This window comes from Echinops telfairi, unplaced genomic scaffold (genome assembly GCF_000313985.2).
Source record: "Echinops telfairi isolate 266 unplaced genomic scaffold, ASM31398v2 ScPeMD7_5;HRSCAF=22, whole genome shotgun sequence".
NCBI classification, from domain to species: Eukaryota; Metazoa; Chordata; class Mammalia; order Afrosoricida; family Tenrecidae; genus Echinops; species Echinops telfairi.
In genome coordinates, this window is record NW_022103901.1 from 13,126,240 (window position 1) to 13,147,346 (window position 21,107).

The following is a 21,107-nucleotide window of genomic DNA, read 5'->3' on the forward strand; positions in this document are numbered from 1 at the left end:
CTGTTCCTTCTGTGGTGCATACAGTCCTTGTGGGTCAGAACTGACTCAAGGGGTCAGAAACACTTCCACCTCCACCTCCACCACCTCCACCACCTCCTCCTCCACCTCCACCACCATCAGCCCCTACACCAAACTCCCTGCCATCCAGTCAGTTCTATCCCATCGAGACCCTACAGGGCAGGGAAAACTGTCCCTGTGGGTTTGCAGGACCATCACTCTTTACACGGAAGCCTCATGGTTCTCCTGCAACTGGTGGCTGCAAATGGCTGGCCTTGGCAGTTGGCAGCTTACCTTGGAGTCCTGCACCCCCGGGACCCCTGTTTTGTTCTTAGGGAATAGCAAAACTCAGGTTGATCCCGACCCTATCCAACAAAGTAGAACTGCCCCCTGCAGGCTTCTGAGATGATCTCTTTACAGGAGTAGAAAGTTGTATCTGTCTCCCTGAGAGCAGCTAGTGGGTTTGAACTGTCGGCCTTGAGGTTAGCAGCTCAATATCTCACCCCCAACCCCACCAGGCCTCCTAGGCGCTTGTCTGTTAGGAGATACAAGCTCAGGCCTTTAGGGGGAAAGTGTTGCATTGATGAGAGGTGTTTGCACGGACTTCAGCCAAAAGGGAAAGGATCTCTGCTGAGGAGTAAAGTAAGTGGGGCAAAATGTGAGTCACGGGGGGCCTCCATTTGAAGGGTCGATATGTGCTCATTGAACTATTCGGTCAACTTTCTGTGGCTTGGAAATTCTCCCACATAAAAAGTCTAATTACATGGCCACTCTCTGCACAGAGGCTGGTTCTCCTGCCTCTGAAGACTGGCTCTTGTTCCCCTCTGCCCTGAGCCCCACCCTTCTAGCCCATCTCCTCTCATCCACCCCTGTTTTCCAAGGCCCCACTCAGAGGCCAGCTCTCCCACAATCCCTCTTAGAATCTCCAGCCTCCAAGACTCTCCTCTGGATTTTAATCTCACCACCCACAGCACCTAAGCCTTTCTCCCTCCTCTATCTCACCAAAGTACCGTTGAACTTTGTCAGTGCTTACCCATAATCAGTGTATCTGGTTAGATGGGCATCCGACGCCTTTCCCTGAATAATTCAGATGCACTTACTACCCGGAAGCCATTCACAGGTTACTTATAACCTGTGGCCAGTCTTGATTTTCCTCTTCTTTCTCATTTCTTCTTCTTTTTTAAAAAAATCATTTTATTGGGGGTTTGTACAATTCTTATCACAATCCATCCATCCATCCATTTGTTTGTACAATTCTTATCACAATCCATCCATCCAAGCACATTTGTACATTCGTTGCCATAATCATTCTCAAAACATTTGCTTTCTACTCCAGCCCTTAATATCAGCTCCTCTTTTCCCCCCTCTTTCTCCCCTCCTACCTCCCTCATGAACCCTTGACAATTTATAAATTATTATTATTTTGTCATATCTTACACTGTCCGATGTATGCCTTCACCCACTTTTTGTTGTCCATCCCCCAGGGAGATGGTTATATGTAGATCCTTGTAATCGGCTCCCCCTTTCTACTCTACCTTCCTTCCACCCTCCCGGTATCGCCACTCTCAGCACTGGTCCTGAAGGGGGGTCATCTGTCCTGGATTCCCTGTGTTTCCAGTTCCTGTCTGTACCCGTGTGCATCCTCTGGTCTAGCCAGATTTGTACCTCTTCTTTTTCTTCATCCTCCTAATGCCTATTGCACCGATATTTCTGGTTCATGGTGGAGGTGGCTACCTGAATTTCTGAGGAGAGTGTTTACCAATTGCTAGTAGTCTACCAAAGGACAGCGTAATTTCTACTGTATCTTTTCCTTCATCCTAGATGTCCCTCTGAGCCTGGCCATCAGCACTTCCTAGCCCTGTATTCTGTCTGGAGCCCTGGTAGCCTAGTGGTTACAAGTTGGGCTATTAACCACAAGGTCAGCAGTTGGAAACCACCAGCCACTTCTCGAAGAAAGATGAGGCTTTCTCCTCCTGTAGAGTTAGTATTCTACAATAACGAATTCACACCCCACCCCACCCCGCACCCCCGCCTAGGGGGACGGACAACGGGCGAAAGGAGACAGTGGGTGGTGTAAGATATGAAAAAAAATTATAATGTATCAGGGGTCTGTAAGAGTGAGAGAGTTGGGGAGGGAGGGAAAATAAAGAGGAGCTGATACCAAGAGCTTAAACAGAAAGAAAATATTTTGAAATCGATGATGGTAACCTATGTATGAATGTGCTTGAAACAACTGATGTATGGATTGTTATAAGAGCTGTAAGAACCCCCAATAAAATGATTTATAAATTTAAAAAGTTTAAAAAGAATTAGTCTCAGAAAGCCACAGGGGCAGTTCTACCCTGCTCTATAGGGTCGCTATGAGTCAGCATCGACTCAGTGAGAGTGTGTTTGGTCCCAGGTAGAAGTCCTGAGGGATGGGGCTTCCTGTCTGTGATGCCAGGCTGCTGATGCCCTGAATCCTCAAACTCACTGCCATCTCCTCAATTCCAGCTTCTAGCCACCCTGTGGGACAGGGTAGAGCTGCCCTGAGGGTTTCTAAGACTGTCACTGTTTTATGGGAATAGCGAGCCTTGAGCCTCGTTTTTCTCTGACAGAGCAGGCTGGTGGTTTTGAAGATGAGAAAAATGAGGCTTTCTACTCCCGTAACCACTCCACCAGAGTGCTTCACAAGAGAGAAATCACAAGGGGAGTCAGCAGCCTGGGAACACAGATGGTCAGGGCCCTGTCCCTCAGGAAGACAGGGGGGTTGCTGCAAGTCAGGATTGCCTGGGTGACAGTAAATTTGAATTTTGATTTTTGTGGCATTTGATTTCAACAATTGTTTCTCACTTATAGAAACTCCATCTATCTGGTTCTTCTTTAAATCTGCCTAGTAATTCTTTGTGGTCTTTTAGACCTTTATTGTACTTGAAATATATATATTTAAACTCATCTTTATTGAAACATACTTACGTGCCACCTATGATCATTCCAGTATCGGTGACATTCATGTGAATTTGATTTCTAGAACAAACCTTGCTAGGGATGACCAAACAAGGCAGCCGAACTCAGAGCCTTGAATGCCCCCTGAGAAATCAGAGAAGTCATTGGCCTCACTTTGGGGAATATCACACTGTAATGACCATTTTTGACAACATAGAATACAGGATTATTTTCATCCACTACTCTAGTCACTTTCTTCAGGCCTCAAGAACAAGAAGGAGCGTAGGGACAGAAGCAGGTCAGAGATTTCCAGGGGTCTAGGTGTTGAGCAGGAGCCCCCGAGCCATAGTGGTTACGCCTTGGGCTGCAACTGCAAGGTCAGCAGTTCAAAACTACCATCTGCTCCTTGGGAGAAAGATGAGGCTTTCTACGCCAGTCAAGCGTTATAGTATCCAAAACTCATAGGGCCAGTTCTACCCTGTCCTATAGGGTTGCTAAGAGTCAGCATTGACTCGATGGCAGTGAGTTGACTTTTGGTTTGACAAGGTACAGAATGTGGAAGGACTGCTAAGGAGTACAGAGTTCTGGAATGATAGTGGTGCTGCTTGCAGGACATCCTGAGTTGTACCCTTCAAAATGGTCAATTTTCTGTGTATTTTCACAGACACACACACACATACACACACACACACAGAAATAAACCCTTTTCCAGAAGCTGATAATGCTGCCTCTAAAATGGACCAGAGATATGTATGTATACTTTAGAGCTAAGAATAAATGTTGAGCTCACACCTAATCATGAACCTCGTCTAATAACAATCTGTTCTTACGACATGCCTCTGCTTAATACTTGCTCTCATGAAATGATCGCTGGAGATGTAAGTCCTATAGCAAAGTGGGGTGAAAAAGTCAGATGGTGCCTGGCTAGTGGAACGAGTGTGGTGTGTGAGGTCTTGTCTTAGAAGTGGCAGTCATCTAAGTAAGGTTTCGACTGAGTCCACACTGCAGGTGTGCACCAGCCATGTGATCCAAGGATTGTAAATGGTAAAATCCAGGGTCAGAGGAGGGAATCGTATTGAAGCTTTAGACTCTGACTACCCTATTTGCACAGAGGGGTATGGATGGCAGTAAAAACCCAGGATCCATTTATAGAATCCCCTCTTGGATTAAACTTCCATTGGATCCCTCAGACCACTGACCGGGGATGTGAATGGTCTTGCCTTCAGAGTGCACTGGAAAGTGAATTACTGCAGATACAGTTAGGTTAATATGTGACATATTATCGTTTGTTTTTCCTTTTGACCCATTTTTAATTTGTTTCTAGTTCTCTTGCCCTCTGCTTTTGAAGGGCTGAAAGATTAGGGATAAGGGATTTGGCTCCACTGAATGCTTATTCTAAGCAAAAAGTAGGCATGCTCAGAGCAGTCACTTAGGTGGCAGGTGAAGGTCAACGTCGGCAGGCACACCAGGCACCAGCAACATTGTTGCACATGCACCTGAACTCAGCCACTAAGAATGGCCAATATCCTCAACCATGCCCGGCCCCCTGCACGTGGGGGTCAGAGGGGATAAAATGCAGACTGAGGGCAGGCCTCTTTCAGGTTGGAGGGCGGGATCCCCCATGTGCACTGCATGCCTAGGGCTTGCTCCTCTCTCTTGGCTTCCTTTTCTCCGCCTCCATGTCCCTCTTTCCAGCTGTTTTCCACCTGGCTTTGCGCGCTCCCCTGACGTGGTCATTTTCAGTCTCAAACTCCCCCACCATCCCCGCATGCAGCCCCCGCACACTTTCCAGGGGTAGCGTGTACTATCCGAGACTGCAATACCGGAAACTTCCCTTTCCCTCATAAAAGTTCCTTGGATTACAAAAGTACTGCTGCGTGAATTCTTCCAGCGTCAAGCAAGAACGGGAGAAAACGAACCCCGAAACCTAACACTTCTCACATGGATTGCGATTTTCCTGCTTTATGTTGCGGTTTTGAATGGTTTTCTTTCTATGCACTCCACACGGAGGAGCCCATAAAGACAGTAACTCGGAGAATGGCTCCTCGGCTGCAGCAGGGGAGGTTTGGGGTTGTGGGAAGCTGCTAACGGCACAAGAGTGAGGAGACTGCTAGGGTGGTGGGGATGACGGCCCAGTTCTTTTTAATACAGTGAAACCACTGAAATGGGTGTGAATGACATGCCAATAAAGCTGGTAACTGAAAGAGAGCCAAGACTCCCTCGTAAGGACTTCGGGCTGTGGAAATACGTAAGGCCACTGGTGGCGTCGTGTTCACAGGACAGAAGTAGAAGAGAAACTACAAGACCCTTTCCAGGGAGTCTCCAGATCATTTGCATTAAAAAGTGTCCCCAAGGCCACACCCTCTGTGACTTCCCAAGCACCCAGTCACCACCGCTTAGCCCCAGCCCCCACACAGAAGCATATAGCAACCAACAACACATATTTCAAGTCATTTTAATTTTAAAAATATTCTATGCAGTGCTAAAATATGTCTTCACTCACTGTTGCCCATTTCTTTTCTTAAACTTTTTTTTTTTTGAAACAAAAAATAAAAATCACCAAGTTTAATTAAACATGCAGATTTCAAAGAAAAGGAAACCTTCTAGAAAGTCTGAGGGGGGCAAGGGGACTGCTGTCTGAGCCTCGCCTTCTTGCTGGGGCAGTGTGTGGCACAGTGCTGGGGGAATGCCAGAGTGAAATGTACAGGTGAAGAAGTGTGCATTTGGGGGACAGAAAAAGCTCCAGCGGGGACAAAGGACTGTCAGCAGCGCAAGCGCCCGCTGGAGGCAGGGCCACCTCAGCACCGAGAGCGTTCTGCCTCCATCTGGAGAAGAGCCCTTCCCCTCCAAGTCCTTCTCCAACAGCAGCCCGACAGGCCAGCCCACCAATGAACCGAGTCTCCAGTCAAGTTCAAGTCTGCAGCGGCCCTCCACATCCATCTCCTTCCTCTCGTGAAGCGGCAGCAGCTCGGCCGGTCCAGAGGCTCCACAGCAGATCGGCTCCCTGGAGGAGCTCCTTGAGCCTGGAGGTGGCCGACGTGCCAGCCTACGCAGGGTGCAACAGGGACGTGACTTCTCCTCTCTTCGGGCGCAAGCGGACACAGGTGTCGGGACGGGAAGATGCTGCTCCCACCCCAAGTCGTATGTCAGCCTTCCAGCTCAGAAGTGCAGGCTCTGGACCCCAGTGCTTGCCCGTACCCCAGCAACACAGCATGGCCAGAACCAGAATGCAATAAATAGAGGCAGGGGGGCCAGGAGGCAGAGGGCGCAGCGGTGCTAGCTCTCGGAGGCTGTCTGCGGCACTGCGGGCTGGTCCACACAGAAGCGCTTCAGGGGCGGGGCGCCGGAGTCTTCCTCTTCCTCTGGGACCTTAGAGAGAGATGCCAGGGCACTTTGTGCCAGAACTACTGAGAGCCCACCCTGGTTGCACCCCTCTCCTTTCTCACAGGTCATCAAACTCCTTCTGGCCTTACCACCTGGACACCCAGCCCCGACCCCTAGTCCCCGCGCTGCCTCCCACAGCACAGCCAGGGCTGCTGGTCCAATTTCTCACCCACAAAGCCCTTTCCTTTCTTCTCAGAATGCAGGAAAACCAAAGGGCCTCCTGACCTGTGTCTCCAGCGGGACTGGCTCCTCCTTCGTGAGGGTGGGCGGCTCATCAGCCACTTCGGAGGCAGGCAGGGAAGGCTCTGCAAAGGCAGGGCAGACAGCAGTCACCACCACAGGCCCTATGGAGGCGGCTGGAGCCACCCAGGGAAGCTCTACCACAGCCTGGGGGGTAGTTTTCCTCTGGGTGATGGGGAGGGGACCTGGTGGCCAGGGAAGAACGCTGGCCTGCAAACCCAACTTCTGAAGGAGGGAGGGGGATGCATGCTGGAGGTGACAGGCACTGCTGCTGGATCATGCTGGGCCAAGGGCTCTACTGGGCAGGCGCCTGAAGCCGGCTCAGCAGCTCAGCCCAGTGGCTCAGCGCCACAAGAGGGTGGCCATGAGGAGGCAAAAACATGTCCACAGGCGGCACTTAGATCTGTGTCTGGATGCTAATCAGCACACAGTAAATATGACCAGCAGGGCCAACAGGGAAACATGCTCAATTGTGGCTAAGACCGGGTTTCCCAAAGTGGGTGCTACCACCCCCAGGGGCACTGGAACGTCCTGGGGCTGCAAAAGCAGGCACCCACATTTTATCCAGCATTGTGGATTGTAGTACAAAAGCTCCTCATGGCCAAGAGGGCACCCTGTGATTTTGTTCTTCCCTGGAACAGGGGGTACACGGGGCAGGTAAGTTTTGGAGCCTGTGGTCTAAGAGAGCCACGCACGGGAGCTTTAGAACGTTTGTGGGGAAGCTCCAATATGATAATTCCATTCCTCCACACACTTCCTGAAGCCCCTGTACACCTTTGCACTGTAGCTGTGTCCTGACCAGAGATCTGCAGGGTATCCTGCAAAGGGCAGAAACGCTGACTCTGACTCAGGTAACCTTCCTGGATGGAATCCAACTACCCCATGGGGCGTCCAAGGCTGTAAATCTTTGCAGAACCGGACAGCCTCATCTCTCTCCTGCAGAGCGGCTGGGGGAACTCAAACCACTGACCTTCAGGTTAGCAGCGTGCCTCCAGGGCTTTTAAAACTGACGTCCAGTTGCCCTGGGCAGTCTAGTCTCGGACAGGCAGCTTAACTTCTCTGAGACCCCATCTCCCCACTGTCTCTGGCACCCACTGTGAAAAGTGCCTTAGACAGAGGCTGGCTTAGTTCTGTCCTCCCATTGGCGGGAAGCGGATACTCATTCCCCAACGCATCCCAAACTGGTGGTGACCAGAGGCACTGAGGAACACTCTGGAAGCTCTTCCTCTAGGAAGGAGAAATGAGAGCAAGCATCAAGGCCCTTCCACCCCGCCTCACCCTCCAGGATCTCCTGGCCCAGAGTCGGGGGCTGGGAGTCGTCGGTGCGGAAATCCGACGTGTGTGCTGGACTCAGGGACTCGCTCTGCTGGGGGCTGGGGCTCGAGTTGGTACTGCTCTCCACCTTCAGCTGATACACGTCCGACACCGAACTCTGGTTGCTGTTTTCATCTGAAAGCCAAACACAGCAAAGGTGACAGCTGAGGGGTGGGAGTGGGGCGCCTCCTCGGGCAGCTGGACATCTGCTGGAGACCCACGTGGGAAGTTCTGTCAGCCTTTGCAAGAGTTAAAACGCTTCAGTGAGGAAGGTGAGCTGCCGCTTCTTCAGCCCTTCTGTCTGGTCTACCACGTAATTAGAACCCCAGGGCCTGCTATTTTCTCCCTGTCCAGGGGAGAAGCAGGGAGGAGCGGAGCCTCATCTCAGGACTTCTCTGCTTTCACACAACCTAAGGTGTGCAGAGAATACCCCCATCTGTCTGGCCCTCAGGGATTGGAAGGAGGTTGGTGGCCACTGAACGTAGCCAGCTCAGGGCCTCAGCTGCCCAGGATGCACCTGGCTGCTTCAGCAGGGTCTCAGGGGCCTTCCAGCTCAAGGAAGACTGCGGGACCCACAACTCCTCCCTCTTCCAGCCAGCAGCGTCCAGTCACCAACTCCGACTGCGCCTCCGGCTCTGAAGGTGCTCCCTGTCACTCTTGCCTCGCTGACCGCCTGGCCTCTGCTCCCGCCTGCCTCCTGCCTCAGCCACCTAACTGCTCTCCCTGCCCAGCTCACAGTGCCCCCCTTCTCTGTCCCACCAGCGCCGTGAGCTCCCCATGCTGCCTGCTTCTCAGGGCTGTTGTGACACAGCCACACCACAGCCTGATGAAGTCCCTCTCAAACAACACCCCCCCCCCCCCCCCCCCCACTGCCTGTCACCCACTCACACGCACCCTTGGTGCCATCGAGCGGGACCCTCCCCTTTGCCCACCTGCTCCTTCTGCTGGTCTGATCCCCCCCAGTCACCATGAAAAGCTGCTCTCTCTTCCAACAGGCAGTGCGAGCCTCACTGCCTCCTGGCAGTCCTGCCTCAGGGGCTCCCCGGGGCGTGAGTGGCTGCCTGTCTTCCACGGTCCCACTAGTTCCTGTGTCCCCCTGCACCGGAGATGTCATCCACTTGTTTCCTCCCATCACACTCTGGGGAGGCAGCCTCCTGGGGGCGATACGGAACCCCTGGAACATAGAAGGGGTTCATGAAGCCATGTAGGGGATGAAAGGATGGTGACCTGTGAGGAAGGTGACCCCACCCTCACAAGTGACCTCCTCTTACTCTCCTTCCTCAGTTCCCCTGACCGCCAGGAGAGAGGCAGGGGTGGGTGGGAACCACCGCCCACTGGGGCAGCGACAAGTCTCACTGGGAAGAGAAGCACAGGCCCCTCTTCAGACGCCCCTTCCTCTCATGAGGACATGCGGTAAAAGAACACAGCTCTGTCCCTTTGTGCTCGGTGGGAGCATCACATAGGCCCAACTCACTGGCCTCGAGTCAGTCCTGATTGCCAGGGACCCTGTAAGGACAGAGGACTACTGCCCCAGAGGGTGCCCAAGGTTGTATGGACGCCCTCATGGAAGCAGGTGGCCTCCTCTGTCCCCTTGGCCTGGAACCACTGATCTGATCTTCCCCTTTAATCACAGCACCATTGGGGAGTGCTCCTCTCTGGTGATCCGGTTCTCCTAATAGGAAAAACGCTACTGGTCCGGTTTCTGTCACAGGCTAACAGGAAGAGAAGCCTGAGCTCAGGACTCACACTTCCTGGGAGGCGAGAGGGGATGATGGCCCTGCCAGCACCCAGAGGGCCTTCACTCAAAGACAGAGTTAGGTGGCGTGATTCCAGTGGACAGGCTCTTCTGGGGCCCTGTCATCTCACAGATGATCTAAAGAACAAAGCTGTGGGATCCTGAGGATCCAGGAGCTTACAGGATCACTTCTGAGTTATGGGGCATTAGGGACTTCTGGAAAGTGAGCATCCCACCAGTGGGCTGGTGGGGCTCTGGGGAGGCTCACAGGGAAGGCAGCAGGTAAGGTGCTTAGCAAAACACCAGCCAAATCAGGCCCTTGACTGATTCACAGAATTCTTTTTCTTCTCAAAAGGTTCCTCTAGGGCAGTGGATCTCAACCTTTCTAATGCCGTGACCCTTTCATACAGCTCCTCATGTTGTGGTGACCCCCCCCAACCATAAAATTATTTTTGAAAAAAAAAAATTTTGTTGCTACTTCATAACTGTAATTTTGCCACTGTTATGAATCGTCATGTAAATATCTGATATGCAGGATGTATTTTCTTTGTTACAAATTGAGCATAATGAAAGCATAGTGATTAATCACAAAACTATGTGAAATAATTATATATTGTGAAGTAATAATATACTGTGAAATATTTATTTCTAATTACAAAATAATGAAATATTTCTAATTGTAAAATAAATGAAATTTTGTCTTGAAGCATGGGTAACAGTCAATATAACAACAGTAAACTACATTGCTACATTTTGCCACAGTATGCATAAAAAGTCAACATCAGGGTGAAGGTTGAGATAGCTTCTTTCTCACCACATCAGAAATTCTCAGGGCAGTCTTTGCAAGGGCACAACGAAGATCATCTTCCACAACAGATCTACTTCTGTATTTAGACTTGATAACCAACAAGCTGGAAATCCCTGGTTCACAAAGATATGTTGTTGGAAATGGAAGAAGGCGCAACACAGTCTCAGACAGAGCAGGATATGACTGCAAACACTTGATCCAGAATTTTGTAACACATTGTAGAGAAATCAGTTCTCGCTGCATCACTTTAGTAAGTTCAATGAACTCCCCTTGTGCCGTCTCAGGAACATCTTCCACTTTGACTGTGAACGGGCTTCTGGCAAGTGCAAGTGGGGTGTCAGGTAGATTTGGAAAGTACAATGAGATCTGGTCTGCAAGCATGTGCAAGTGTTCTTTCACAGAAATTATCATTGTAATCCTTTTGTCTGGTTCAATGTCATGTGCCTCAAAGAAGCAGATAAGGTAGGCAACATGTAAATTTTATTTTCACCGAATTTTTTTGCCAAAGCTGAAGTTTCATTTGGAATGATCTGATCTTTTCAGACAAATCGAGGCACGTTGCATTTGGTCCTTGCAGTGATAAATTTAACTCATTCAACTTGGCAAAAATGTCAACCAAGTAAGCTATTTCTGCAGTTCACTTTTATCGTTGAAAAGTGCTTCGAAATGCGGTCTTGCTTTCTGATTAAAAAACATTTTGAGTTCATCATGAAGTTCAAAAACACATTTTAAAACTTCCTCTCAATAAACCATCTCACTTCAGTGTGAAATAGCAGAGCATTATTCAGCGCATCCAATCATTGCAGAGTTGCGAAAACGGTCGACTGTTTAAAGTGCTCGCCTTTACAAAATTGACAGAACTATGACACCTTTCATTACTTCTTGTAACTCTTGTGGCAGCATCTTCGTTGCTAATCTTTGCCGATGAATCATACAGTGAGTTCCTATAACTTTCAGTGACTCATTCAGTGTTAAACGTTGAAATCCAGATTCCTAGTATAACTGGAGCACCATCTGTGCAAACACCACAAACCTTTTCCCAAGAGATCTTATGTTCATTCAGAAATGAACTGTCAAATACATCATGTGCAGTAGTCATCTTTTCAAGAGGTTTGCAAAAAGGAAACTCATCTTTAAAGTCACCATCATTAATATGCCTCACGTGAACCAGTAACTCTGAGCAGTTTGCAACGTCTATAGATTCATCAAACTGGATGCTAAATATTGGAAGTGGAGCAGCTTTCCTTTCCTGGATGACCTGATCAAGAATATCAGCAGACATGTCATCTATTCTTCTGTGGACAGTGTCGTTAGATAAGGAAATTGCACTCAATTTCATAACAAATTCGTCTCCGATCATAACTCAAACAATGTCTTTGGCCACTGGCAACAGTAAATCCTCAGCAATGGTGTGAGGTTTCACAGCTCTGGCCATTCTGAGTGCCACCAAATACGAAGCTTCAACGGCTGCTTCGTTTTGTTTGGGTACTTGCCACCAGTGTCAAGTCTGGCTTTCTTGTGTCCATCAGTTTTGCTTCTAAAATACTTGGTATCCTTACCAGCAAAGCTCGGATGCTTGCTATCAAAATGGCGTTTGAGTTTGTCCGGCTTCATAGATTCAGTTAATAGAACTTCACAACAAATAACACATGGCAGTCTCTCAATTCCTGCTGTAATTATTGAGGTAAAACCATACTGTAAAAAATCCTCACTATATTTTCTTTTCTTAACGTTCTTCTCTACACGGTCCATTGTCATGAGATGGTTTGCTAATGAAAATAATATACAACAATAGCTTTAATAATACAAAAGATGATACATGGCTTAGTTCAGTCAATACAGTTCATTAAAGTTTCCTATGATTTACCATTCTGTTGTTTCTTTTTACATACCTGTTACTATCACAAGGGGGGCAGTATTCACATCAACCACAGCTGAATATAAAAAGACCGACCAGCATATACATATATATATATTTGTAGTAGTTGATGACTTTACAGTACATGATTTCAGATTTACCCAGTAATTATAATTCATGAAGTGTCATTTAACCTCCAATCCTGATGCTTCAACACAGCCACTGCTTTCTACACAGTCACTACTCTCTACATGTGTGACTGGTCCACATAAGTATATTATGGAGCCAACCCTGTCACATACACCTGTGTTTGTATGCACCTGTGTTTGTATGGGGTGTAAGTGACGGGGTTGGCACGATGATGTCATCATGCCGGGTACTCGTAGGTGGGCGTATCTGCATGGGGGCGGACGCCTGGAGACAGCTACAGGAGCGGTGTCTGGGTTCCTAAGACCATCGGAAATGTGTGTTTTCTCATAGTCTCAGGTGACCCCTGTGAAAGGGTCATTTGACCCCCCAAAGGGGTCACAACCCACAGGTTGAGAACTGCTGCTCTAAGAGGCCATTTTCCTGCAAGGAAGACATGGATGCAACTCACCCTGGAATTCAAGGAGGAGAGAGGAATTGGCTGAGGCATCCGAGGGAAAGCCATTAGGTTCCCGGGCTGCTGAACTGTTTGATTTTGACTTTTCTTTCTAAAAGGGAAAAAAAGAAGAATGTGACAGAGCCGAGCAGGAGAGACCCACAGCTAGGGAAGAGGGTGTTGTCTGCGAGACCCTAGGTCTGCATTGGCCTGGGCCAGGGAGAACACGGGCGTCAAGGAAAGACTCTGGGCAGTGGCGCCTTCCCTGACGTCTGGCCCTCCAGTGAACCCTGCTGGTGTCAACCTGATGCCGTGCGACCCCCGAGACAGCTACGTGACTGCACTAAAGCTCCCAGTGGCCTCCCTTCAGCTTCCCACTCTTGGCCACACACTACCCACGCTCCCCTCGGTGACTGGGCGAGAACCACGCAGCGCTCCTGTGAGAAAAGTCCTGTTTTAGGAGCAGAGCAGGGCAAGCAGAAAGCGAGAACAGACTGGGCTGCTGGCTGGACACGGGAAGGCGGGCTGCGGCCAGAAGGCCCTGCGCACTCTAGCCCTAATCCATCAGCCCCACCTGGCCACCTTCACCTACAGCGCCAACTCTCTCCTGCAGGATGCAAGTGACATGGGCAGGGGACACTGAAAGTCCTGAGGAGCCACCAGCATGCCCGCCCAGCGCTGAGGGAGTGACCCATCCGAGCACTGCAAACGAGAACATCCAAAAGCCAGAAGCTTCCATCAGGCGGAGCTCAAATGGACCTCCTCATACCTCTAGGCCTCTGTGTAGCCTTGACACAGGGACTAGACACACCACTTCGTTGGAGTTGATAATGCTCAATCTCCTCTCAGCAAGAAAGCCACACTGGTGGCACTGCTCCCTCTTTTCATAGGCAGACATCATCGTCACGTCATCACAGACCCGGTACCGGTTTGCTGGGCATGCCAAATAAGTGAATCTAAAACCCCTGCTTACTGTGACTGGAGGAGACCATCATCTCTGCAGTCAACAACTCAAACAACTTCTCAAGCCTCCCGATGGGATGGCTTACTGTTTCCCCAAGCCCTCTTTTCCCACCCCCAGCGCCCTCCCCCTTCACTCAGTCAACACCTGTCTACCACCCCCCTCCCTCACTGCCTCCTACCCAGGAGTCTTATGAACATGACTCTGCAAGGCTGTAGACTACTCCAGAAGGAGGCCTGGTGGCGTAGTACAAAGCACTCAGCTGCTAACTGAAGAGTCGGTGGTTCGAACCTACCAGCTGACCTGCTCTGTCAAGATGACAACTCTGGAAACCCCATGGAGGGACCCCAGGAAAGCTCATGAAAGAATTTGTTCCCCGGCATGACAACGGACTTGCTCATTCTTCGAGGACAGCAAGAGCTGCCCTAGCACGTTTCACTGGGAAACCTTTCCCAACCCACCCCGCAAGTCCTGGCCTGTCTCTTCAGCCTTGCCCACCTGCAGTGAAAAGATGTTGGGCAACCTTAACTTCACATTTTTGTGGTCTTGGTTTCATAACGATTACTAGGAATTGTAGCCATACTTCTTGACTTCCTTCAGACATCAAACTAGCTTTGTACAAATGCATGTAAAAGAAAGAAGTTTAATAGTGGTTATCAGGAGATAATACTTTTCTGCTAGAAAGGAGGCCTGTTAGTGCAGTGGCTGAAGCGCTCGGCTGCCAACCAAAAGCATGTGGGAGAAACACGCGGCCTTTGGTCTGCCTCGGTAGAGGATTCTCAGCACTGGGAACCCAATAGGGCAATGCGCTCTGACCTAGCTGGTCTCCATGAGTGGAAATCCACTGCAGGGGAACAGGTTCTGACTGGTTTAGTCGTATCGAAGGCACCACAGACAGAAATACTGATACCATTGAGTCACTAAAGGATTTGTGTCCTGAACAAAGAATTCCAGGCAAGTCGGAAGAGAAGGACCACAAATAGAAAAGTAGGCCAAAGACTTAAATGGGCATTCCCTAAAAGAGGAAGTTCAGAAGATGGACTAATGGCTAATTAGCGATGGCTAATGTCATCTGGACAAGACCACGGTTCCCAGGGGTTGGGTGGACATTGTTAGGTGCCATCGAGCCAGGTCCAACTCACAATGACCCTATGCACACTGTCCTGCCACATCCTTACAGCTGTCCCTTGGCCTGAGCTAGTGGTCACACAAAGTATGTCAATCAATCTCTCTCCTTGAGAACTGTCCTCTTTTTCATTGGCCCTCTACCAAGCATGATGTCCTTCTCCTGACAATGTATCCAAAGTAAGTAAGACAGAGTCCTACCATCCCCTGCTCCTCTAAGGCGCACTCTGACCGTACTTCTTCCAAGACAGATGGATTTGTCCTTTTAGCAGTCCTTGGTACTTTCAATTTTCTTCTCCAGCACAATTAAAATACATAGCTTCTTCTTCTTTGGTGTTCCTTATTCAATGTCCAATTTTCACATGCATATGGGATGATGATGTACCTAATGAAACACCTCTTTTGATCTCTTGACTGCTGTTTCCATGAACACTGATTGAGAATCTAAGCAAGACAAAATCCTTGACAACTTCAACTTTTTCTCCATTTACCATGACGTGACCAGTGTGAGGACTTGGGTCTTCTTGGTCTCAATGAGTCATGACCCACACGGAAGCCTGCAATCTTCGATCCACATCAGCAAGTGCCTGAAGACCTCCTCACTTGGGGCAGCAAGGCACAGTCGGTACGTACCGCTCCTCCATCCCTGACCTCAGATGCTGGGCTACCGCCACAGCCCAGTATCACCGGTCAGAACTTTCTAGCCTGACAAGCTCGACAGCTCCCTGAAACGGATGTCCCTGGTTTTGCTCCTTTTGAAACCCAGCCCTGGACAGCTAATGAACACTGAAGAGGCACTCGGTCTCGTTAGTGATGATGCAAACAGGCCATCAAAGTGAAACCCCAGGGAGCCCGCTCCTAGTTTCAGGTGACGGTACACTGGCACGGTCACTTGGAAAGCAGCTCATCGTTAACTAACCCAGGAGTTGATTCTCACAGGCCCCCGGCAGGACAGCGCAGAACTGCCGGGGTCGGTTTTCCACACTGCAACTTTTTACGGCCACAGAGAAAGCTTCATCTTTCTCCCAAACACTAAATAGTATTAGGTCAAATATACACCGGAAGCCCAGCAGGTCCCGTCTCGGGCTGTAATTTAGGAAAAAGCACACACCTGTTGCGCAACACGCACTGCTGTGGCTCGTCCAGCGAGTCTTTGCGCTCAGAGCGGCCGTGTAGGGCAGGGTCGAACTCCCCTGTGAGTGCCCCGACTGTATGTCACGCTTTCCGCGAGCAGAAGGGAGTGGGTGGACCATGCAGTTAGCCACCTAAGGTGGAACCACTCCGCCCCCAGGACTCCTGGTGCAGTTATCAGTTCCGACCAACAGAGGCCCCACGTAGGTCAGCGTGACCTGCCAGGTCCTGTGCCAGGCTCACAACTGCTGCTGTGTTGCAGCCCGCCATGGCAGCCACTGTGCTCCTCTGTCACTGACCCTCTACTTCACCAAGCACAGCGTCCTTCCTCAGGGACTGGCCTCTCCTGACCGCGTGTCCAAGCGTATGTCTGCAAGGAGCATTATGCTGCTCCTTCTTCCCACACAGAACAAAGGACGAGACTGAGCTTTTGTGACCAGCTCCTGAAAAGGGCCTGGCCGGTCCGGTACTCTCTGACTGGGGCGGGGAGAACCAGCAGAGCAGAGGGGCTGGCCTTGGCCTGCCTGCAGAGGCTGCAAGGGCAGTGATCTAACTAGAGACTCAACTCTGGGTGGCTGGGGCCAGAGAGCGCTGTTGCTGCGGAAGTGGTTGGTGATGCGGAAGGGTCATGTGAACAGAACCAAGCAAACCCACAAGAGATCAATCAGAAAGGAATGCATACAGACACCACTCAGCTCCCTGCTCTCGACTTCCATTCAGCAAGCGGGCCTACATTTCCCACGGGCTAGGCTGTGGACCGGACTGCAGGCAGGCAGGCGGACAGACAGACAGCATCTGAGCGGCAGACTTGCTCAGAACCTTCTCGTCTAGTCCGGCGGTTGCTGCTAGTCATCACTGAGCTCGTTGGTCCCACTCGTGCTGCTACTATGTGAGCAGAGAGGAACTGCTCTGGGGGGTTCCCAGGCCGTGAGTGCCCTTTTGTAAGGAAGCACACACGGGCTTGTCCTCCGTGGTGCCTTGGGGTGGGCTTACCCATGTGTGCCACCCAAGGACTCTGAAAGTGCCAGGGTTCGCTGGCCATTAGGACGCTGCGGCAACTGCTCAGCTCTGCCGCTGTCACTCAATGGTGACCACAGACAATGAGAAGAGCAATGGGCTCAGCTGTGTTCCAGGAGAACTAGACTGACCTGCCCAGGGAAGGGATCGAGAAGGGCCGGGAGTGTGCCAAGACTCGGAGAAGTGGCAGGGGCAGACAGGGACGTATGGCCGGAGGGGCCTCGCAGGGACCAAGGGTAGACAGAGGGTGCCTGCCAGTGTGCATGCTCTGTTCCAGTCTTCACAACTGAGACAGAGACATTGTTTAAGTTGACTTTTTTTGTTTTGCCTTTTTTCCACACTTACCTCCTTGCTGTCTGTCACAGGAACCCACTTAAATATCCTCAGGGACGTATCACCCACGGTCACCCATTTTTTCTCCCTAAAAGAAAGACATTTCTTAGAACTGATCAAGCCACAGAGGGGATTCTCTGTTGACAAGCTGTGTTTTCCTGTCTCTCAGGGGACCCTCCCTTCCATCTGGAATGCCTTATATATACAGCTCTATCAAATCATGCCTTCCCTTTTGTTATCAGGTGCTGCAGGGGCGTTCCAACTCAGAGACCCAGTGGACAACAGAACAAAGCCCCGCCCAGTCCTGGGCTGTCTTCACAATTGTTCCTGCTTGGGGCCCATTGCTGCAGCCACCTGTCAGTCATCTCCCCGAGGGCACTGCTCGTTGTTAGGCCTCTGCACTCTACCAGGGTGACACCCTCCAGGGACTGGCCTCTCTTGATAGCGGGGCCACAACACGTGAGACCAAGTCTTGCCATCCTTGCTTCCAAGGAGCACTCTGGCCAGCCTTCTTCCAGGCCAGCATGGCTTGCTCTTGTGGCAGTCCACAGTCCTTTAGACAGTCTTCGCCAGCACCATCATTCAATGTCTTCCTTATTCAATGTCCAACTTTCACAAGCATATGAGGCAGCTGAAGATACCAATAATCCTTTTCTGAAAGGACTGCTGGATACCACATGCCTTTGGTTCAGACCCCGCTACTTGCCACTTTTCCCCAGCTAGTGCGCTAAAGCCCTTGGACCTTGTAGGCTACACCAGCATGAAGGACACAGAATCTTCAGACATGGGTAGGGACCCGTTTTCACTTGTTTTCCAAAGTTCCACAGATACTTAAAAGATCTGTTATATAAGGGAACGACAGGGATAAAGGATGCACATGATGTGATGTGATCCCTATTCCCCTGGGAGCTCCAAGAGGTAGGTGTGTGTGTGTGTGTGGTGGGGGGGTGGGGGGTAAGGAAGGATACCATTGTTAACATGACGATGGTCAGGGAGCTGAGAAGGCTGAAAGACCCAGCTAGACCAGTTAGCCCTGGAGTGGAGAACTTCTCAGACTCTGCAGGAACCCAGAGATGTGAAGAAACAAGGCTTCATTTGAAGACCCCATCAGCAGCAAGGCGAGATGCCCCCTGCTGTCCCCGCTGCGCCTCACCTGCCTTCTGGAGGAGGTATGGCCCAAGCCCTGGGCAAGGTTGCTTTAAAGGACTGGACCTGGCAGGGGCACTGGAATGACTGGAGTGGGGGTGGAGGATTGCAGAAGCAGATACCCACACTTTATCCTGGATTAGGGGCTGCAGTACAAAAGTTTTTTTCATTGCCAGGAGAGCACTGAATACTTTGTGTTATTCTGGGTAGACTAGAGAAACAAATCCATTGACACTCATATGTGTACAAGAGAGTTTTATATCAAGGGTAATTCTACATTAAGAAAGCACCCCAACCCAGTCAAGTCCAAGCCCATAAGTCCATTATCAGCCCATATGTCCAATACTGATCTATAAAGTCCTTTTCAGACTTATGAAACACATGCAATGACACTGAATGCAGGACGATCACAGGCCAGTGGGTGCGAAGTCTTTGGATCCAGTGGCATTGTAAGCATCTCAGCACTGGCAGGGGGTCTCCACGTGGCTTCTCCAGCTAATGGCACTAGCGTAGTTCCATGTGTCTGTCAGTAGAGTGTCTTCCAGGAAGTCAGCCGAGAAGTGTCTCCTGCCTCCAAGGAAGAAATACAGGATTTCCCAGAATTCTCAGGAGAAGGCCATGTCCACACAGAGGCCTCATTGGCTATGATCTGATTGACAGGTTAGACTCCACCCCTACACTCTTAATATTCAACTGACAAACTATTACATTACTACCATTTTTTCCTTCAGAAAAGGGGATGGAGAAGATATTGAAGTGGTCAAGGATTTTGCCTTGCTTGGATCCACAATCAATGCACATGGAAGCAGCAGTTAAGAGATGAAATGACAATTGCATTGGGTAAATCTGTGGCACAAGACCTCTTTAAAGTATGGAAGAGCAAGAATGTACTTTGTGTACTAAGGTGCACCTAACCCAAGCCAGGGTAAGTTTCAATTGCCTCATAGGTATGTGAAAGCTGGACAATGAATTTTTAAAAATCCAAACCAAAACAGAGAAGAACTGATACATTTGAATGATGGTACTGGCAAAGACTATTCAAAGTACCACGGACTGCCAAAAGAACAAGCAAATCTGTCTTGGAATCACAGCCACAGTGCTCCTGATGGTGAGGCTTTGTCTCACATACTATAGACGTGCTACCAGGAGAGACCAGTCCCTGGAGAAGGACATTATGCTTGGCAAAGTAGAGGGACAGAGAAAGAGAAAGGCCCTCAATGAGACAGATTGACTCCGTGGCTGCAAAAGGCTCGGACACAGGAACAATTGCGGGGCTTGCGCAGGAGAGGGCGGTGTTTCAGTTTGTTGTACACAGGGCCACCAAGTCTCCAAGCTGGTCTCGGCGTATGTTACTGAGTGCTGAACAGGTTCCAGCCGAGATTCCAGACTCAGAATAAGAAGAAAGGTCTGAGCGTCTACTTCTGAAAAGCAGCCAGAGAAAACCCTCTGGGTCTCAAGGGTCCGATTCTCCAGTCCATCAAGAGGAGCCGGTCACTCTGCTGGCCCTGGGTCACCATGAACCAGGACCAACCTGCTGGCTGTTAACAGAGATGATCCCTTAGATCCCGCTACACACACAAGATACATGAATAAAAGTCTTGTCCTGAGTCAAATGCCAGTGTTCTGATCTGGTTCCCAAAGGTTCTTTGTAGGCACACTGTCTGTCAGCAGGAAGGACAGTCAAATGGAGAGAGACGCTTGGCAGCAGATGTGAACCAGCTCACTTCCTGTTTGAATGTGTGATTACCAAAAAAACCCAAAATGAGCCGACAATGCTCAGCAAATGCTACTGCTGAGGACACAGACTGGGGGGTGGGGGGAGGAAGATCAAGTCTTAGGTGTACCTAAAACCTAGTCGTCGATTTCGAGGGGGGAAAAAAACCACTCATTACTGAGTTCCCAATTCTATAGGAAGCCCTTGGACAGAGCGATTTAAGGAGATTCCTCTTGTAAGGAAACAAGCAAAGTAAATCACTGACCTGGGTAAAGATGTCCCCCAAAAGGGTGGAGGACGAGGGATGGGAGGAGTTAGGGAAATATTCCAGAAGGGAACAAACATCTAATCCAACCAGCCAGGCTTTTAATGGGGGAAATGAGAAGCCATCAGGTAATTAATTGGTAGTGCAAGATGAAAATGTGGTCCTTTAATAGGGGAAATGAGAAACCATCAGGTAATTAATTGGTAGTGCAACATGAAAATGCGGTCCAAACAGACGCTCAGGCAGTGTCATTAATGACTGGGCGTTTCCTACCAAGACCCTCCGGGCAGCAGCAAACACCCATCAGGTTTGCGGCGCGGGGGTCGGAAGGCACGGCTGAAGGATCCTGGGGGAGGAGATGGGATTCCACCTCACTGGCCCAGCGGGCTTCGCGCGAGCAGGTGGACGGACAAACTCTGGCTAAACTTAGCTGCGTGTCCACAGGGAGCGCTCGGGACGGCGCACGGAACACTTAACGGTCGCGAGCTACTAGGATGGGGCCCTTCGGAGACGCACTCGAGGAGGGCGGGCGGCGGCGAGGAGGCCCGGGAAGCCCGGGCACGGGCCCCGC

At 50.2% G+C, this 21,107-nt stretch overlaps 1 protein-coding gene across 1 annotated transcript; it reads right to left on the reverse strand.

Annotated features, from left to right (window-relative positions):
• Nucleotides 1-5,361: 5,361 nt before the first annotated feature.
• On the reverse strand, nucleotides 5,362-20,616 carry BCL7B (BAF chromatin remodeling complex subunit BCL7B). Its single transcript, XM_045284716.1, has 6 exons — nucleotides 20,537-20,616; nucleotides 17,424-17,499; nucleotides 12,860-12,956; nucleotides 7,825-7,995; nucleotides 6,532-6,611; nucleotides 5,362-6,291 (listed from the first exon to the last, which is right to left on the reverse strand). Exons 1-6 carry the CDS (start codon nucleotides 20,614-20,616, stop codon nucleotides 6,199-6,201), a joined length of 597 nt encoding a protein of 198 aa, XP_045140651.1. The 3' UTR covers nucleotides 5,362-6,198.
• Nucleotides 20,617-21,107: the final 491 nt, after the last annotated feature.

What these genes read in the sequence shown, in the direction of transcription:
- BCL7B (XM_045284716.1), bottom strand. Translation starts at nt 20,616, where the DNA reads ATGTTTGTTCCCTTCTGGAATATTTCCCTAACTCCTCCCATCCCTCGT. An exon ending in TGGGGGACATCTTTACCCAG is followed by an intron (nt 17,500 to 20,536) that starts GTCAGTGATTTA and finishes TCTTTCTTTTAG; the next exon opens with GGAGAAAAAATGGGTGACCG. An exon ending in TCTCCTCCTTGAATTCCAGG is followed by an intron (nt 7,996 to 12,859) that starts GTGAGTTGCATC and finishes TTTGGCTTTCAG; the next exon opens with ATGAAAACAGCAACCAGAGT.